Source organism: Macaca thibetana, chromosome 10, assembly GCF_024542745.1.
Source record: "Macaca thibetana thibetana isolate TM-01 chromosome 10, ASM2454274v1, whole genome shotgun sequence".
Classification (NCBI taxonomy): Eukaryota; Metazoa; Chordata; class Mammalia; order Primates; family Cercopithecidae; genus Macaca; species Macaca thibetana.
The window spans coordinates 57,135,324-57,154,310 of record NC_065587.1 but is presented as its reverse complement, the minus strand read 5'-3'; the positions used below and the strand labels follow the sequence as shown (position 1 = coordinate 57,154,310).

The window sequence follows — 18,987 nt, the reverse complement described above, 5'->3', positions numbered from 1 at the left end:
CTGGACTTACCTAGCCACACAGGTATTTGTCAGAGAGCACAATATAAACTGTGTACCTCCCCATATTTTCTGAAATGTAGATGAGAGAGACAATATTTAGGGAAGTTTCCTTGGAAAAATCGTTATTGAATCTATTCACTTCCCAGATACGTTTCAAGTGCCCCAGGATGGAGACAGATTGGCAGACAGCAGCGGATGCTGCCATATCTTCTTGTCCACTTCATCCCTCTCTCCGCCTTCTCCTCCCCAGACTGCTTTCTCACAGCTGTCATAAGAAACAGGCCTGTGAAACTCACTTGTGTGACCTCAGTAAGACTGTGGTGGGGAAAACTGTTCATTGCATCATACAGTGTTTTCTTTACAGGGACTCCTGGGAACAATTCCTGTCTGGCTTCTGTGTGAACAACAGGTAGAATTTTCCTGAGCAATTGCTTTTTTTTAATCTCACAGACATTGTGAACTGTGTATCTGACGAGTTTCCTTTATTCCACTAGTGGTTACAAAGCTGCAGGCTGTGTGTGTGACCCGCCAGTTAGTAACAGGTGTGCAGAAATGCGGTTTTTGCATTATTACCAGCTCTGTGTATTTTTTCCTTCTATCTGGTGTTGCCTCACTTTTAATTTATGATATCTTGTCATGTTTTATGTCCCATTGAAAGCCACCTGGAAGACGTTTTGTGAAATAAGATTTGGTTTACACTGACAAGAAGACGTGGAAGAGCTCCATGTCATGTGTTTCCATCTGTTTTCTTCAAATATTCAATTATGATCTCCTTTAACATCCTCCCACTGACAGACCCAAGGTTCAGGGCATGCAACTCAGAACTGCCACAATAACAATCAGAAAATAATTGGAAAACCCAAACAAAGTTGTTGAAAATATTGTGATGGTCCTGCCTCATTCTCATGACCCACCTGAGGCAATGCCATTGAAATCACACAGCTTCTTGGCAGCCTAATACATCTGAACACTAATTGTTATGAAAAGAGTAAATAACACTACCGAATACTGAGGTGACATGTGGAGGCTTCCTGCGCTCTCCTGTGGTCTGCAAGCAACCTTGGGAAGCAGAAAGAACAGGTATTTCACTCTGCAGTGCTGCTAAGTGGCAAGGAAGAACTGTTGGCCCCTAGATGGGCTCTTTACTCCCAAGGATTTTCTAACTGCAGGAAATGGCTTAAATTCAAGAAGAGAAGTGACAACATGAACTTCCTGCAAAGTGTGTGGAGAGACAGCTAGGCAAAACAATACATGAAAATATGTTTGGTATCATCAGTCCTCAAAGAAATGTAAATTAAAACTACAACGTGCTCCCATTACACACCTATTCAAATGCTAAAACTAAAGACTGACCATAATGAGTGCTGGTGAGGATATGGAGCAACTAGAACTTTCATAGACTGCTGGTAGGAACGTAAAATGGTACAACCATTTTTTCAAACAGCTCGTTGTTCTTTAAAGTTAAACATGTATCTACCAGATGACCCTGCCATTCCACTTCTAATTCACTTTCATACCCAAGAGAAATGAAAGAACATGTCCATACGAAGACTCACACATGCATGCTCACAGCAACTTCTTTGTAACAGCCAGAAACTGCCAACAACCCAACAGGTATCCATCAACAGGTAGATGGCTAAACAAATAGTAGCACATCCATTCTATGAAATATTTCTTACCAAAAAATAATAAATATTGTTACACACAACAACATAAGTATGTTGTAGGAAAGAAGGGTACACACTGCATGCTTCCGTTTATATAAAATTCTAGAACATGCAAGCTAATACGTATTGTCAGCAAGCAGATTGGGGGTTGCCTGCAACAGATGGGAGTGGGGAGGTCAGAAGGAAGTGATTATACATGGGAATGGAATTTTGGATGTCATGCGTACATTCAATATCTTGATTGTGGTAATACTTTCACACATAAACATATTAAAACTGTATACTTTAAACATCACATCTCAGTTATAACTCAATAAAGCTATTTAGAATTTTTTTTTTTTTTTTTTTGAGAAGGAGTTTTGCTCTGTTGCCCATGCTGGAGTGCACTGGTGCAATCTCAGCTCATTGCAACCTCCACCTCCCAGGTTCAAGTGATTCTCCTGCCTCAGCCTCCCAAGTAGCCAGGATTACAGGCACTCGCCACCACGACCAGCTAATTTTTGTATAGAAATAATTTTTTTAATGTTAAATAACCACAGCCACATGTAGTTAGTGGTTCCTGCACCAAACAGCACAGCTCCCACTTCTGTGCTGCTCCAAAAACTTGCTATTTGTGTTGGTATTAATACAAGTATGCTAATGTTCTAACAAGTTATGTTTTAGTTCTGTGTGTCGCCCTCTGTCTCTAACCCCCACTCAAAGAGATCCTTTCTCATCTTTCTTGGAAAGTAGCATGAATTAGCAGAAATAACAGGAAGGCAAATTCAAGCTTAAAACACTTCCCTGATGGACTTTACTAATGGACTTATTTAACCAAAGAACAGACAGATTGCTCATTTTAGTGAAAAATTCCCATAAAGAGCAACTCTCTAATTTTATCCAGATGTACTAGTCAATCACTGGATATCCAAGAACCTTCCAGTTAAGATTACATGACAACCACATACCCAGAACCTAAGATATTCCGTTTGCCTTAGCCCTAGTAATCTACAATTAAAAGACAAAGTTTGTTAGAGGGTAGTTGGAAAAGGTCACAGTTACAAATTCCAGTTATAGAACTTTGAGGTTGTGGTCTCGGTTTCTGCATGTATGAAATGGTTATACCAATGCCTGCCTAGCAGAATTGCAGTTAAGATTTAACAAGATCATAGATGCAGGGCACCATCAAAGGAACAGAAGTACTTTAAAAATATCCCTTCCCCTTACACAGCAAACCCTTCGCCACAGCACACACTTTCTACCCTTATCAAGGGAGAAGGCAGCATTGTTAGCCCAAGCTGCCCCATTTTGTAAACCTCTGCCATTTTGCAAATGTTGGTTAGAGCAGAAAATTCTACTGGAGCTCGGGCCATGAGACACATCCCGCCAGACAAGTCCCAGACTTAACCACCTGACCCCAGGAAACTCCTTGCTTATCAGCAGCTGACCACACCACCCACCCCATCTCACAAGCCCAGACCTCTCCCACCTGGACCTATAATTACCCCAGTTTGTAAGCAGGGGCGGGCTCCAGTGCTAGCTGGTGTCCTCCTCCTCAGGTCTTTGTTCAATACACTTGTGTTGCCATAGAGCTGCTTCCTTCCATTTCTTCTTTTCCCTTTCTTATCCTAACAAGTCTGAGCAGAGGCTTCTGTCACGCTTACCTGGAGCCAAAGCTTGTCATGCTGAGACCACTTCCCACCAGCAATGCACTGAAATGTGGCATTCTGCCCCACATTCACCTCCACGTTTTGCAGTCGCAGAAAATGAGGTGCTTTTCCTAAGAGAGAAACCAAAGAACACATAAGAATGAGATTCAGCAGCCTGCACCACTTCCCTGTTGGTGGATGGCAGCTCAGGATGGGCACCAGGCAGGGTGGAATTGGGACTTGAGAAGTGGCCCAGCTCAGCAAAGAGTTCATTGATCGCTTATTATGAATCTGGCACTGTTCGAACTTTACACGCAGTATCTCACTGAAACCTCACAAAAATCCATGAAGGGGACAGTATCACCATTTCACAGATCAGAAAATCAAGGCTCTGAGGGTTTACATCATCATTTGGCACAGACACACATCCAGAGGGTGAGGGAAACAGGACGTGAATTTAGATCTCTATGTCCTATTACTAGCTGCTATGCAATGTTGCTCTGTGAAATTGGCACAAACATGCCTAGAATACACCCAAATTGATCATTCTTCTGGGGCTGGCATTGCACAAAAGGTGAAACTAGAATACCAAAAGTTAGAAGAAAAATTGGGGGGCAGGAGGAGTGTAGATATTCATGATAGGTGATGCTTCCCTGTAACCTCAAGAAGCAAAAAAAAGGAAGCTGTAGTGAAGCACCTTTGGGCCTGATACCTGTACGCTTGGCCTGGGCGACGATGCTGATGAGGAAGATGATGAGGAAGACAAAGAATGGAAGTGGGAGGAAAAGAGAAGGAAAGCATGAGTAGCTGTCATTCTTAGTGCTTGCTATGTGATAAGTACCACATGAAGTGTCTCTGCAGTAACTCACCTGACCCAATGCAGTCAGTAGTGTTATTTTCTCTATTTCACAGTGAATGAACGGAGGCACAGAGAATTCTAGAAATGTGCCCAATGTCACAAGACCCCAGAGTCTTACTCTGTGGTGGTGCTTTCTGAGCATGAGAGGGAGTATTGATTCTAGGGACTGGACATAACAGGGAAAAGGTCTTTCAAATGAAAATCAGAGTGTGTACGAGCAGACACTCTTCGTATTAAGTCTACGTTTTATATTGAGTAACCTGGGTCCATCTCTTTCCTTTTTTGTGGAGAAGGGTTCTCACCTACGTGCTCTCTACAAATAATAACATAAGTAACAGCTCTCCATCGGCTGATAACTTGTATCTAGAAGGATTGGTTTCTTCACTGAGGCACAATGAAGAATCTCTATGCCATCAATCAAATCAGTGATGAACTGGGACCACCCCCAGAATGGAAACAAATGGAGAGTTAGGAGATGACCAAGGAGGTTTAACAGGAGGCTTTGGCCATCTTTCTAGAGGGAGTCAAATACACAGAGAGGCAAATAGTAACAATAATGTCGTTTACTGAGAGCTCCTACAATGCCAGGTACTATGATAAATGCTTTGCATGCTCTATCTAACTTAACTTCATGACGTTCCTATAAAGCAGACACTATTATGATTTCCCTGTTAGGCAGAAATCAAGGCTCAGCAAGTTTAATGTGCTGAAAAAGCTACACAGCACTAGTGAAAGACAGAAACAGAATTGAATCCAGGTCCACTTTAGCCCCAGACTCAGCATTTAACAAGCAGCTATGCTCCTTTGTCTCCTGGGCACTGGGAATGAGGATGGTGTCTCCAGATAGACTCCAGGGTCTGCAGAAGGGGCTCCCAGTCAGGGCTGTGCTGCTGGTTCAGGTTTCTTTCCATGCTCCCAAATATTTTATTAAAAGTGACCCCTTTCCTTGCTATTTTTCCTTGATTTGAAATATTTGGTCTACCTATCTGTGTCAGCACCTATAAAGCTCAGCAAAAGCCAAGAATCTTGGAACAATTAGGCAGACTTCTTGGGAGAGCACTGGGCAGGGTGGAATTGGTGCTTGAGAAGTGGCCTGGCTCAGTGAAGAGTTCATGTATCACTTAGGATGACTCTGACACTGTTTGAAGAACTTGACACGTCGTATCTCACGGAAACCCCCAGAAAAATCCAGGAAGTGGGCAGTATCCCCATTTCCCCAATGTACTTTTGCTCAGGTTTTTAAACTAATAACAGCAGCTCAGAGATCCCTCAGGCTACCTTTGAACCACCATGGCTGGCTGGTGTCAAGGACCCAAGGCCCAGGGAAAACCACTTCTATGGGCTTTTCAGAGTTGAAAATTCCTGCATCTAGTCAACTTGACAAATGCCATGCTGCTTCGATTGTCTGAAATTGTTTCCTTTTGGCTCTCCTGTATCATTTTATAAAGTTATTTTTGGAACTATCAGTTCAAGTCCATTCTTGAAGTGGAAATATAGTGAACCTTGTAAGTCTGTTCATACCACAGGCTTAAAGGGGGAGTGAACACATCCACCCCAGGTGGGAAGGGAGTGCAGAGTCTTAGCTCCAATGCTGGGAAACTCTGTGTTTGGTTTTACAAAGAAACACTCTTCCCTTACCCTTCGAGAAAATGGTTTAACCTCTGGGATATGTACAATTAGCAATGAATCTTCTCTGGATCAATGTCCCTGGCATGCCTCTGACTCCTCTCCACTTCCTCCTTCTTAGCAACAGACCTTTCACCTTGATTCTTTCATCTTCAATTCCTCTTCTTCCCTCCCTTCTAGGTTCCGTAGTAGAGAGTTTAGATGTTTAATGCCTCCTAGTGTGAATATTCTGGGCAAATACTGGCGATTTACAGCAGAGATTATGAACACATGCACCTACAAGAGCCAGTTATGTAAATTGATAAAGTTGTTCAGCTGTAAAACAGAACAAAAATACAACTTCCTTGCCCCATCTTTTATTTTCCCACTTTGGATAGAGACTTGAGAAAAATAAATATTTATTTATATAAGAAAAGCAATGTTGCAAGCACAATAACAACTGGCATCCACCAGTAGCCTTAGCACTGGGGAGACAATAGGAGTGGTGAGGACTGGAGGGAAATGGAGAGAGACTCTGCGTCCCACTGAAAGGAGGCAGTTCCTACTTAAATTCAGCAGAGGTAGGCCAGGCATGCATGTTTTGTATAGGGGTGTGAAACATCTGATTTCTCAAGGCCAGTAAGAAATCCAGACTTTACATGAAGTCTCTCACTCTAAACTCAACATGTTATTAAAACACAATACAGGATTAACAAAACGTGTGGGCAGGCAGGCTCTATCAATCTGCAGTCTCTGATATGTAGCTCCTATGTAAGTCAACTGCAACAATTTCCACTAGCCAGTCTCACCCGATCCAGCCCCATACGTGCAGGAACGTCCCCACCACTCCATGCAGTACGCTGTGGGCATCACATGAAGGCCAGCCCCAATTGCAGTTCCCAGCACAGGAGCTGATCTAGACCACTCTCTTCTTGCTCAGGACCATTGTCTCTGCTCCCTGGGGCTCTGGGTCATCCTTGGCTCATGACAGGCAGTGCTCTCTGGGGATTGTGCTTATGTGGAGGACCTGTTCGGTCCTCTTCCCTGTGTTCCTGGCCTCTCTGACCCTCCTTCTTCCATGCCCTCACACAGCCTGCCCATCAGCCACAGGCTCTCCCAACTGTCGCCTTCCCGCAGCATCTGCTGCTCTGGGAGAGAACTTATCCTCCACGAGCTTCAACTCACTCACCTTCAGCCAAACACGGTTGACCTTTGTACCCAGGTCAGCCATCAGCTCGTGGTTCTAAGCATTTCCTACTCACTCCGCACTAAGACCCAATTCCGCCCAGATTGGGTGCCACTGAATGGGCTTAACAGAAGACTGGCTGTGCATGTGGGGCAAAAACGCCTTGATGTTGGTGACATTTAGACTCCTGCAGATGTCAGTGCAGCATCTGAAGACATATTATTGTGCCCTTTATCTTGCTCTTTAAACCTGCCAGTGCTCAGTAGGAAGCCACACAATTGTGGAGAAAGCCCAGTACACACATTAGAAACATGCCGCAGACACTCTGTGGGCTCAGGGACATGGCCCCACAAGATTGTGAGGGGGAAAGAAAAGTCAACTTAGAAGCTAGAAACTTTGAAACAGACTGGAAAAATCATACTGACATTTATGGCACACAGTTATAACTGCCTTGGCCCTGCTAATGGCTAACACTGAGAAACAGCAGCAGAGGGTAACTAAGGCTAGAATACTTTTAGAATAACACAAAAATGTTAAATGGGCTATAAAATATAGATGAGAGGTTTCCCTTTGTAAGAGAAAATAATTTCCTTTGAGTATTACGCCTGTCTTTTGCTTACTGTTTTGGGAGCTTGGAGGCGATTATCTACAGTTCTAATTTCAGTGCCAATCAATGGAAGATACAATTGCAAATCAGTCACTCGCTCCCTGGAACTTTTGGAATATTTAGTGGAATCACTTATTGATAAACTCTGACCATATGTTAATAGAAAATATGTTTTAGAGGACAGAAGGGGAGAATTAAAAAGACTTTATGTACACAGGCTTTTTTGAATTGAATGCATAATTTCAATATAGTTAAATTTTTAACCATCTATGAGCGAAGTCATAAATTCTAAGACTGGAGGTTGGGGAAAAGCACCATTAGTCTAAAGGGGAGTTCAGAAGCTACTATCCAGTTGCATAACAGGTAATCCCTGAAAGCAGCCCCTGGGGCCCATAGCTGGCTCCTCACAAGGCAGCCTGCTCAGTTCTTCCCCGGCTCGCACCACCTTGCTTAAGCTGGAAATCTGTGAGTGCGCCATGTCTGAGGCCTGACTCCTAATCCAATTCATCAGATGAGACCAGTTGGCTCTGCCTCCTAAATGGGTCTCTAATCTGTGCACCTCTGGCCACCTCTATGCTCTGTTTCTTCATTGCCCTGCTTATCATTTGTCATGGTCTGAACTGTGCCTCCCCCAGATTTATCTTTTGATATATGACCCTAACCCCCAGTATCTCAAATATATTGAGCAGCAGGGCCTTTGAAGATGTGATGAAATTAAAATGAGCCCTTTAGGGAAAGCCCTAATCCAATCCAATCTGACCAGTATTCTCAACAGAGAAGGACATGTGAATGCACAGAGAGACACCAAGGGACTGTGAGTACAGACGAATGACCATGTGAGGCCTCAGCAAGAAGACAGCCACTTGCAAGCAAAGAAAGAGCCTCAGGAGAAACTAGTGCTGCCAACACCTTAATTTTGGACTGCCAGCCTCCAGAACTGTGAGAAAATAAAATACATTTAAGTTGCTTAAGCCATCCAGTCTGAGGGGTTTTGTTATGGCAGCTTTAGCAAACTAACACACCGTCTGTGCATATAATTATATAATCACATTATATAACTATAAATGTATATATTATATATAAATGTAAATTATATAATTATATGATTATATATTTATATATTATAACTTACATTTATATAATACATACTTCTATATCATTCTATATTCTATATCATACTTGTATAATAATTATATAATACATAGATTATAATCATATAATTACTTTGTTTTGTTTCAGCCTCCTTCACTTCAACAGAAGTCCATGAAGACAGACAGTCAATCTGTCTTTCTCACTCCCACAAACCCAGAATGGTGCCTGACATGGAGCTCATGCTCAATAAATACTTGTTGGATGATGAATGGATGTCCCTCAACCACCCTGGTGCAGGCCACCACCGCCTCTTGCATGGCTCCAGAACTTTCTTCCTCCTAGGTTTCCTGACATCTTCTTTATGGTCCTTCAACACAGAGCAGCCCAAGTGACCCTTCTCCAGCAGCACTCCCTGCAGCAGAGCCTCCCTGCACTTACACAAACATTTAAACTACTCACCATGATGCCCAAGGTCCAGGCTTTCCTGCCCAACATTTGCCCTAACCACTTTCTCCTGTGCTCCGTATGCTCAGGACATGCTGGCAGCATCAAGCCAACTCCCTGTGCAAGACCTCTGCAATCGCTGTCACCTCTGTCTGAAGCACCCCTCCCGCAAATCACTAGACTGTGAACTCCTTCCTGTGATTTGAGTCCCAGCTCAGGTCACATTTTCAAAGATATCTCCTCTGACCACTATATCCAAGAAGCCCTCCCATATCCCAGACACCCACACTTATTATATCCACAGGACTTTTCACTATCTGAAATTTTGGGTTACTTAATATTACTGATTTAGTGACTTTCTTTCCATTGCCTCTCCTGCTAATCAAACACCATGAGTACAAGGACCTAACCTTTCTTAGTCACTTAAGTATCACCGTGCCTAGGAAAGTTCTTAACACATAGCTGACATACGCGCTTGCTGAAAGAAAGAATAAAAACCTGGGCTAGGTATGGACTGAGCACTGGTCCTTAGGAAAGCGACTTTGCTAGGCCCTACTCAACTCCACATGATTCATGAGCTGTGGATATACCTCAGGCATTATATACACTGCCAGTATTTGTCCATATAGTGAGGTGAATTTTTTCCAATTCCAGCCACTCCTATGGGGTCTTCACATAGTGGTTTCTGGGAAGTTTATGCTTAAGCTGCCTCAACACTGAGATTGAACCCAACAGAAGCACATTACGTGGACATAAAGCCAGGATCATGCCTTTCTGAGTTATATCCCATGGTCCATTTGCTGGGTAACTGGCTCTCAGCAATTTTATAACCATGCAACCCACACCCCTCTGCAGGAGGAGGGTGAGGTTGTCAGGAGAATTCTAACTTCAGGAGCAGCCCCAGTGAAAGGAGAATTTCAAGAGGACTCATGAGACTTTGCGGGGTGGACAGTCATTCCAGTGCCCTCCAGAGAACCCTCTCCCATGGATATTTATCAAAGAGAATGGTGCATATGCTTGTGACAGCAAACCATGGTCAGTGCTTGGAGGTAAGGCAGAGCTTTTACCACTTTGGGCTTGAAGGTAGTTACGGCTTGACAGGTAGTTACGGCTTGACAGGTGTCAAGGTTGGGCATCAGGATGGAAGTGAAAACTCCCATTAGAGCACAAAGTTCTGGGATCCAGGTAGCAAGACTCATGCTATTTTCCCCTGGGAAAAGCCAGCTGTCACCCACTAGAAAGACAAAGTCCAAGCATCCAGCACAAGGTAAGAAGCAGGAACACAGGTAGATGTGGCAGAGGCAAGCATGCTCTGAGTGGATGGGATGTAGGCAGGGAATGAGGAAGACAGAAGGCATGTTTCAGAGAGACTACCTTGAAACTGGAGGTGGTGCAAGGTTGAGCGCATGCAATTAAATGGACCACAGGTAGCGTTGACATCTCCCAACACAGTTGCCCAGTCTTAGACCAAAGATCATTCTCCAATGAGCAGCTGATGCTGACTCCCATGAGTCCAGGGTGGCGAGTATTTCACCCTGGGGAAGGAGATTCATATGCCTATCTACTACATAAACCCTGCATAGCTGGGGGGATTTCTGGGATCCTCTTCACATGAAGTCTGGGTCAACAGAAACATTTCCTCAGGCATGACTGAATGACAGACCCATCTGAGAAATTCTAAAAGACTCAGGAAGTAACCCAGAGGGTAGGGGCTCTCAGCCAGTGCAACGAAGAGCCCAGTAGCATATCAGCATTCCTAAGATACCAGTTGCTTCTTGGGAAAGAGGATCTGTCCTGCACAGGACCCAAACAGAGTTTCTCAAAATAACGTTCAGAATTTGTAATGTGTTCCAAATTCCTTCAGAGAAGGGGCTCTAAGACAATGAGTCAGACAATGGCATTCTAGTGCCAGGCAGAGGGAGGGAAGTTACATCTGAGGGTCTGACAAATTCATTGCAGCAGAAATGGAAAGTCATTTCAATTAAAGCAACATGGATGAGGCTGAAATCAGAATAGTCCCTAAATGGGAGGATTGAGAAGCACATAAGGAGAGGAGGACCCATGATGTCTCTGGAGGCAGCAGCAAACTGCACCACAGCCCAAAGCACGACACATGGCCATATGGGAGGAGTGGAGAGAGCCCACAGGGGATTACCTAGAACTGGATGGCTGCCGAGAAACTACTGGGAATCTCCAATCTGTAGAACACTAACAAACTCGTGGGCCTGGCGTCCCAGCTACCCCTCCCAGGGGCTGCCGTAATCTCCATGCAAATCAGTTTTATTTCAGTCCCCCCAACCAAATGTCACTGGGTATGATGTCATCTCAACTACCTGTACTCAGGACTTACGGCCTCCGAGATTTAGCAAACCCAGAAACCACATCTCCCTGCTGAAAAACATTCCAATGTCTGAGACTAAATATGGCAAAGAAGTGGATGGGTATGAAGGAGTGGCACGCCTTTGAGGACTCTTGACGCTGTACCTTAAGTACTAACCACTATGAGAAATCTCCCTCTATGCCTACACGGAGCTGATGAGTATATTTAAAATTATTTTAAAAGAATTAATAGCTTCAGGGTACTTTTCTCTGTAAGTGAACAGTGTGCTAATTTGCTCAGTGTTTTGGTGGTGTTCTTTATTTTTTTAAAGACAATTGCACAAGATTCTATCCAAAGCCCTCTAATTCTTCCACTTCAGTGGTCTGAATCCCACTAATAAACAATCAGGACTTTAGACTCCCTTAATAATGGAGAGAGATTCAAATAAAGATGTTTTGCCACTCTCTGCAAATTCCTGGAGGTGCTGCCTGTTGAACAGGCCGGTAAAATTATGGATTTATTCAGGACTGATTGCATTGAGTATGTAAGCATTTCTGAAGGATTAAAAGAAAGAGAGAGAGAGAGAGAGAGAGAGAGAGATGTTTGTGAGCTGAATGAACGGAGGGGATTGTAGGCTCTATGCTACCCAGTCTGGCACGGATCAAGGCTGTGTTGGGAGGAAGGGACATACTTACTGCACGGATGAGCAAGGACCCGAACCTCGTCCACAGCAATGTAGCCAGGATGACCCTTCAATGAGACGGATTCAAATATCACCTGCAACACACAGGGTGGTAGTCAATTTCACAGAAACGGTTGTAGGCATTCATCATAGGAAGCTGCCCGGCCCCCAGCCGTTTATATTTCAACTTCCCATCAGAAGCTACCCAAGAAACCTTCTATTAAGACAGCACGCTACCCTGGCAATTGACTGGGATTTTCAACACAAGGCAAAAAGGCCACACTTTGGTAGCTAGCAAAGGAAGAGCCAGTTGCATGGAATATTTTTAATGAATTTCAGAAATAACACTTAGATGCAGGAAAAACAACCCAAACACTGAGGTCTTGGAAACCCCAATCTGTATCTTTTTCATTGCAGCTTCAAGGGTCAAGCCACAACTTGACCATCCTTCTACAGAGAACTACTTTCTAATATCCCAACTTTCTTATAAAGGATAAGAGAGATGCCTACTTTGGAAGTTACCATAAGCCAAGGAGGGTTTACCATGAGTTGATTCTACATTGCCAAGGAACGTATTACATTTGAATTTATAATAACACTCTTAAAAATAAGTGGCAATCTACCTCTTGGTATCCAGGAGTAGAAGGCAACTGACTTCCACCTACACTGCTATTTCCATAAAAATTTTGTAATGTATTTAGCTTCCCTCATCACTCAACCCATATCTTCACCAAGTAGATATCAATGTCTGTGTGGGTAGCACGACCAACATCCTTGACCTCTCTAGTTCTAATGGCCTTCTCCAATCCACTTTAGCCCTACTTTCACCTCATTTTTCACCTTCTGGAAATTGGAAATTTCACTTTCCCATACTCCAGCACAATCTCTACCCACAGTCTTCTCCCAGTTGACTCCTCTTGACCTGCTCCTCAGGCACACGTGGTAGCCTGGACCTCTGCTTTTCTTATCTAATCCTTGGCTTATTAATGCAGAAGGCCCAGGCTACCATGTGAGCTCCTCAGACTCCATACGAGTCTCTCCTAAAGCACCCATTCCTTTGCACCTTTATTTCAACTTTGCCAAGCCTATAACACAACTGCCTTCTGCAATCCTGTACCTTACACAACTGCTGCCCTTTCAACATGCACCCATGTAATCCCAGCAGACACCCACATCTTCAAGAGGCAAGAGGGAAAGAGAGGGACTGACTTCTAACATTTTACCCATTGACTTGATATCCAACCACATCATTCCCTGCCTCTTCTTTGCAAGGAACACCAGTGCTCTTGACCCGGACTCTTGCTATATTTTCCAGCTTTTGGATTCTTTTTGGTTTTCTCTCTCTATCCTATATCTCCAAATCCTCCCTTTCATCCCTAATTCTGACATGTCAACAGCTTCTCCTATTCTTTAAAAACTACCCTTTAGCAGTAGGTTTTCTGTAATACCATCCAGTTGTGTTTCAGTAACACTTACAATTCTCAGTAGTTTTATCTTCATTCACTCCCAACATTCCCTGACTCTCCATTGCAAAATTTCAACCTAATATGATCTGGATTCCATGTTCCACACTTCCCCTAAAACTGCTTACACAGAAGATACTAAAAATCTTCTAATTGCTAAATCCCGTAGATATTTTCAGTCTTTATCTTACTTTAAGAAGGAAGATAGTGCAGTGCTTAAACTCTGGTTCCAAGTACCTAGGTTCAAGTCCTGGCTGTGCCACTTGCTAGTTAGTGGTCTTGGGAAAGTTACGTTACTGCTCTGTGCCTCATTTTCTGCATCTTTAATTACAGTGTCTACCTCATTGGGTGACTTTTTAGATTAAGGGAGTTAACACCCCACTTAAAACAATGTATGGCACATGGTACATTCTCAAGAAATATTTACTAGAATTATTGTCACAACTTGACCATTCTTCTACAACTGTCAGTGTTCATGGACTCTCCATTTCTGGGTCTTTTTTCTATTTAGGCTCAGAAAACACTTAATTCTTATGATTTTTCTCATGAATCTGGCCCTGTTCTACCACAGGTCTGTAGGCATTGCTCCTTCTCCATCCTGCCTTCTAACGTGGGCTCCCGTTAGTCATCTTTTCACTGCATACACTCTCCCTTCAACAGCTGCCAATGCACTGATAACTCCCAAGCCCAGCTCTGCACCCTAGACCTTTCACCCACACATCCATCTTACGTATCCAGTTCACAGATCCATGTTTCTACCTAGGTAACACATCAATGACGTGAATGCAGCAGATTCCGCACAGCTTCCTCCTCAAACCTTTTCCCTCGTTGACCAACGGGCCATTCTTTCTGAAATATGGAATATGGTAAGTGGCACTATGACCCATTCAGTCACCCAAGCTGGAGACCAGGGTGGGCCTCTCCTTCTGCCTCAGCCCTCATCTCCATTTTCCTTTTTATTCTACCTTATTAGCATTTCTCAAATCTTCCCATGTCATATATCTCTGCTATTAGGATGAACCACTGGAAGCAGGCATTTTTTTGAGGTAAAAAACCAGCCAGACATCAGAACCACTGCTCTTGTTCAAAGTGTCTTCAGTTTTCATCTCCAACACCTGACAGCCTCACCCTCCCTCTCCTGTGTTTTACTCCTCAGTTCAAGTCAATGGATAGAATATAAGGTAGACGATGAGACCAACAGGAAAACCTCCCCGTGAAATCTTTTTGTGGCCTACGTGGTCACTCCAGGTCACTGGATTCAAAGACTAGTGTTCTCACCAGGGCCTGGAACTCCAACAGCTGTAACAAAAGAACTGTGGAGAACCAATGGGAACCACTGAAGATCATGGTGATGGCTGAAAAGAGGCAGCTTCCTTAGGTGATAGGATCTGTTGTGAAACAGCATGTGGCTGCCTGGGAGTTAGGTGAAGCGCCTTGGGGATGACAGTCACACCATAGAGCTGTTGCTCCAGCATGATGGCCACTCTGGAAGAATAGTTTACTAAGATAGCAGGGTCCTTCAGAGAGACTTAACAAACAAAATTATTCAAGAGGTAGGGGAAAGTTTGCAAAAGTAACGTGCTAGCCACCTCATCTTGCAGAGGGAAAAGTAAACAGAAAGCCTTCCTGTAAATAATCATGTGTCTAATTATATTTTTTAATAATTCAAAGGAAACCAAAAGCAAAGTTCATAGAAAAAAAAGCAAATAGAACATACACAGTAAATGCATTTAAAAGAAATAGCACAAAAGCATTCAAACTGTGTAATAAAAATGACAAAATAAAGTAAAAATGTTTCTGTTGTGACAATAAATATAAATGGGTTAAAATACAGAAAAGCTCTCAGACTGTCTAAATAAACAAAGTCTAATTGTATGCTATAAGATGAACACCTAAAACAGAATGACTCAATAACATTAAAAAGAACAAGTTGAACAAAGACATAATAAAGAAATGCAAATAAACAGAAAGCAGTTGTTGCAGAAATAATGTGAAAGCCTCAAAGTAGAATTTTAACTGAAAATAACAATGAAAAAATTAGGTGGATTAAATAGTCATTTAGAAAAAACACATGAGTCAAGAGACTTAAGTGGAGAAAATGATGAAAAAGACATGGGTTGAAAACTTTAACCTATGTCTTAGACTTTGACTAATCATATAGGAAAAAGCAAGTATACATAATGTAAATAATAATGTATTACCTAGATATATGTTAATAAATATAAAGACAGAATGAAACTTCTATTCAAATGCTATGGCTCAGTTGCAAAAAAAAATCATATAGTAGGCTACAATATAACTTCAATAAATCCCTCGAAGAAGAAATTGTTTAATTTTCGGCCTATACATTTTCTAACCAAATTAACTAAAACTAGAAATTAGTGACAATGTCTTAAAAACCAACTTATTTAAAGTTATACAATGCTTTCTTAATAACTATGGTGTCAAGTGTGCTTTGCATGTTAGCAAAAATCTAAAACAAAATTAAAAGTCAAATGACAGGCTGAGAATAATATTTGTAACACCTGTGTCAGCTAATACGAAAATATTTTTTGTGTGCAAAGGACTCTTGAGAATCAACAGAAAAATAAATAAACCATTCCAATTAAAAAGTGGCCAATGACTTCAACAGGTAATTCACAAAAAGAGGAAGTAAAAATGGTAATAATCTATGACTGTAATTGTGTAAAATGACACTGAGGATGATCAGAAGGTGCCCCAGAAGACACCTACAACCTTGGAAGGAAATGATCACTCCATCAATATGCTTCTGATGTGAGGCTCCTAGCCACAGGAAGTCCCACCCAGGAGATAGCCAGCTCCAGTTCCCAGGGACAGACACCACAAGGAGACAAGGTGGTGCCAGGACCCTTGGAGATGGAAAGACCTGCCAAGGTGTCCTAAGGAGAGGGAGAATGGTTATCTCTGACCCAAGAACACTCTCAGGAAAATTCAACCAAGGCCCTCGAGGAATGAAAGTCAGGAAATGGGAGAGTCAGGGGAGTGAGTAGAGAAGTCTAGAGGTGACTCTGGTGTAGCGTTTTCCTCCTGTCTTCAAGAGGCAGGGGAGTAGGGATGGGAAGGGGAACTCACACAGGCCATGCATACCCAGTGGCACTCCAAGTCAGCATATGGAGGGCGAGACCCTGAGTACAGGGACTAGAGCAGAGGGCCCAGACTGAGAATTCCAACTTCTCTGTAGATGCTCTTCAGCTCCGAGGCTGCCATGTAGACCTACCGTCTATTGCACATGCTCCAGCCCATGGGTCTCATTAGAGACCTCCTGGTGCAGGAGTTGAAGAGATGGGGCTTGCATGGAAAGGTGAAAACCTCTCCCTGTGCATGAGGACTTGTGCAAAGCCAGGAAGCAATTCCCCACAAGAGGCTCTGAGATGAGTGATGCTCAACCCCTCCAAAAAGTGGTTTTGGTCACTTGGAGGAGGGTGTGGATTTATCAGGCCATGGTTTAAAAGACTTGGTGCTTTAACTTCATCTTTTATAGATAGTTCTCGAGCAGAAAACTTGAATGGCAAAAATTTCAAGGGGCTGCAAACATCTTCAGGAGAAGAGAAAAATGCTGTCACATCAGAACTCCTCAAATATACATATTATCATGGGGAGAGATTGCTTAGGGTAAAATTAAGTGAGATACTTTTTACCATATCAGCCCAAGGAGACCTGTATAAGACAAGGAGGAGGATTTGATGCTTAGTGGAAAGAAGTGGGATGGATAAGGGAGCAGGTGGAATAGAATTCCAAGGGTGGTAGAGTAGGCCCCTCACTGTGATAAACTCCACTCCACTGTGATAAACTCCACTCCACTCCAAGTTACTAAATCTACAGAGTGCCAGATAGCAGGAATTTCCTGGGAAAGGGACTGAGTTTCAAGTCCAGTTGAACCAAAGGTGGGTGAGTCCTTAATTTCAGCAGCCTATATAGTGATTATAACTACTGAATAAGATATAATTTTCCCTAGGCAGGTGATAGAGACTAGGGCAAGCAGATGGTTGCAAAATTAACAGAAGTTCTTTTATTTTTTTTAATCCTGAAACAAAAAAGTTCAGAATCATTAGAAAATATGAAATCAAATTAGTATCACCTAGAAAGGAGCTGTGATCTGAAGTACACGTGACTTAATAGCCATTCAGCACTAAGTGGTGACCACATTTAATAATAATGTATTGTGTATTTCAAAATTGCTAAAAGAATAGATTTTTTTTTAGTGTTCTCAGTACACAAAAAAAGTTAAGTTGGTGAGGTAATGGATATGTTCATTAGTTTGATTAAGTATTTCTATAACACATACATAGATCAAAATATCACACTATACCCTATAAATACACACAATTAATATGTGTCAATTAAAAGTAAATAAGCCCCTGCTTTCCCAAGAAAAGGCGCATGTCAGGAGATGGCTGGTAGAGGTTAGGTTCTTACCCCAGGCCTTGCCAAAAGTCTGGTGCCAGAAAGCTTACTAATGAGAAACAGGAAATTTCAGTGTTTATTAGAGAGCTAAAAGTTGATTTTAGAACTATAAAATATGACTTTAATAAATTAATACATAAACCATCAGGTCCTAAGCCCAGTAATTCATATTTAGCCCACAGAATCATACGTACAGGACCAGATCTCCAGGTCTGGTGAATTTTAAAACCCATTTTGCTAGTGTCTTTGGATTTTCTGATAGGCCCCCTTTTCTTGCCACTGTACCTATGTGTGCATGTGCAAGTGTGTTTTGAATCTGAGAGTCTGTGGATGTTTGCCCCTATGTGTGCACTCTGCGGTGTTTGTGGCTGAGTATCCATTAGTGACTGTGTGTGTATAACATATCTCCAAACTGCTGCTCTCAGCCAAGGAAATGTAATGAAGCTGCAGTAGCCAACAAGGTTCTAATCAGAAAATTCTCCCAGATGAAGCTGCTTATCCAAGGGATGGCAAGGAGGTTACTGAGTACAGGCTAAACAACACTGGCTATTTATTTTAAAAGGGCTTCCTTCCTCCTTCCCCTTTCTTTCTTTTGCCCTCTTTTCCTTTTTTCTTCCTTCCAACAATTGCTGAGGCCCACTGCAAGCCTGCTGATAGGGTTTGGCTCTGTGTGCCCACCCAAATCTCATCTGGAATTATAATCCCTATAATCCACACATGTTGAGAAAGGAACCTGGTGGGATGTGACTGGATAATGGGGGTGGTTTCTCCCACGCTATTCTTGTGGTAGTGAGTGAGTTACCACAAGATCTGATGGTTTTATAAGTGTTTGACAGTTCCTCCTTCACCAGCCCTCTCTTGCCTGCCACCATGTAAGACATGCCCGCTTCCCCTTCTGCCATGATTGTAAGTTTCCTGAGGTCTCCCCAGCCATGCAGAACTGTGAGTCAATTAAACCTCTTTTCTTTATAAATTATCCAGTCTTGGGCAGTTCTTCATAGCAGTGTGC

The 18,987-nt window shown here is 42.7% G+C and overlaps 1 protein-coding gene across 5 annotated transcripts in view; it reads right to left on the bottom strand.

The window, feature by feature from the left end:
- The window catches only part of PTPRT (protein tyrosine phosphatase receptor type T), an 820,910-nt gene that overhangs the window by 699,366 nt on the left and 102,557 nt on the right, over positions 1-18,987 (bottom strand). For all 5 annotated transcript variants that reach the window (XM_050806436.1, XM_050806437.1, XM_050806434.1 and 2 more), the window contains exons 3-4: positions 12,104-12,185; positions 3,311-3,426 (exon numbers count right to left, since the gene is read on the bottom strand). In XM_050806436.1, coding sequence (XP_050662393.1) covers positions 3,311-3,426; positions 12,104-12,185 — 198 coding nt within the window. The remainder of the gene's footprint in view (positions 1-3,310; positions 3,427-12,103; positions 12,186-18,987) is intronic.